Source organism: Catharus ustulatus, chromosome 3, assembly GCF_009819885.2.
Source record: "Catharus ustulatus isolate bCatUst1 chromosome 3, bCatUst1.pri.v2, whole genome shotgun sequence".
Taxonomy (NCBI): domain Eukaryota; kingdom Metazoa; phylum Chordata; class Aves; order Passeriformes; family Turdidae; genus Catharus; species Catharus ustulatus.
This window is the reverse complement of record NC_046223.1, coordinates 113754868-113756564: the sequence shown is the minus strand read 5'-3', so window position 1 is coordinate 113756564 and position 1697 is coordinate 113754868. Positions and strand designations below refer to the sequence as shown.

The 1697-nt window shown below is 42.6% G+C and overlaps 1 protein-coding gene across 1 annotated transcript; it reads right to left on the bottom strand.

The window, feature by feature from the left end:
- Positions 1-258: 258 nt before the first annotated feature.
- On the bottom strand, positions 259-1376 carry LOC116994038 (taste receptor type 2 member 9-like). The gene has a single exon (XM_033055430.1). It carries the CDS (start codon positions 1237-1239, stop codon positions 259-261), a length of 981 nt encoding a protein of 326 aa, XP_032911321.1. The 5' UTR covers positions 1240-1376.
- Positions 1377-1697: the final 321 nt, after the last annotated feature.

Below are 1697 nucleotides of genomic sequence, written 5' to 3'. Positions count from 1 at the left end.
TAAAATCAGGGCTAAATGACTTTGTTAATAACAAAAATGCATCTCAAATATGTAGCTAAATCTAAATACCACAATTATAGATTTAACTCTCAATCATTTGACTCAGTAGATATAAATGACATTATCTTGACCTAGATGTAGAGGAGTGAACATCTGTATCATCTACACTGCCTGGAGAGTTGGATTAGAAATTAACTTCCATGTTTTCTACTTTGAAAGATCACAAATTTGTATGGATTCCAGCTTTTCTCACAGTTCCTACTTGATACAAAACTCACACTTCACACAGGAGAGAATCTTTAGCAGTGCCTTTTCCAGCTTGGGGTTGCTGAAAATCAGAACAACTGAATGAACACCTGGAAAAGCATGCATGTAAATGGATAGCAGAAGAGGGATGATCTTATTATTCTTCATTATGTAAATTATTGTTAAGGTAAAACATACAAAATTCATGCTGTAAATCACTAAGAAGGAGAGAATAGATTTCATGGCTCTGATGTGGGCTTCCATGCTGAGATCCTTCATAGAGTTTGTCTGCATCTTTTGTTTGTGTCTCCAGAGAGAAAAGAGAAGGAAAACAGCAGAAAAGATGACTGCCATGAATGAAGCAGCATATCCAAAGCAAGTGAGAAAAAAATAAGTGAAAAAATGTTTATGCATTCTGATATTTGCATCCCAAAAATTTCCAGGGCAGGTGATATTGAGAGTGTTATTCTGCATAATTTCATTGACATTGTTCCTCTGCATAGTTTCAGTGATGTCATAGGTAACGATGCCGACTACCAACGCTAATAACCCAGACCCCAAGAAGAGCCATGGCACCATCTTGTCAATTTTTGCTTTCAGATAGATGAAGAACCTATTCCTGAAATTGGCTATTTTTATGCAATAAAAAGCACAAAGACAGGCTGAAATCCATAAGCTCGAATAATTAAAAAAGTTTTGAAAAGATGCAATTAATTGAAGTATGGTGTGAACATGAAGGTAATTTGGATAAATTATATAGAGAAAACTGTATACCCATGAGAAGCAGTAAAAGGAAATCCTGGAACATCCCAGAAGCATCAAGATCTTCTCATTAGAATTCAGGGTTTTCTTTTTGACCCAGCCAATGCCAAGCACACAAACGATGAAAGCATTTATCCACACGCCAGCAAATGCCTCCAGGGTGATGATGGCCAAAGCTGTGGCCCCGTATGAAGTGACATTGGATTGGTGTGGAGAGTGACAAGCTTCCATGGTGGAACTGGGGAGCAGAGCTGTGCTGGCCAAGGGGGCTGTGGCAGCAGTGGCTGAGGCAGCTCAGTGGCTGCTGCTGCTGGAGTGTCAGGGATGGCAAGAGGAGCTTTATAGAGCTGCTGCTGCTGCTGCTGCTGCTGCTGCTGTTGCTGCTGCTGCTGCTGCTGCTGCTGCTGCTGCTACTGCTGCTGCTGCTGGGGGGGATTTTGGTGCGGCTGCTGCTGGGAGCAGGGCAGGTGCAGGGATGTAAATGTGCTGGGTATCCCCTTACCCGGGGCCAGTGTCACTCTTGACTATTTGAATGTTGCTTCAGGGGGGCTGTGTTGGGTGACACAAAGAGCAGAGATGTTTTTCTGCAGTGGAGAGTGTTGTGCTTTTGAGACTGATCTCTGTTTGATCAGTGTCAGGCTTCAGCCCCTGGGTGCCTGTGTCTCTTGGTCACCTCCAATGATCCACTT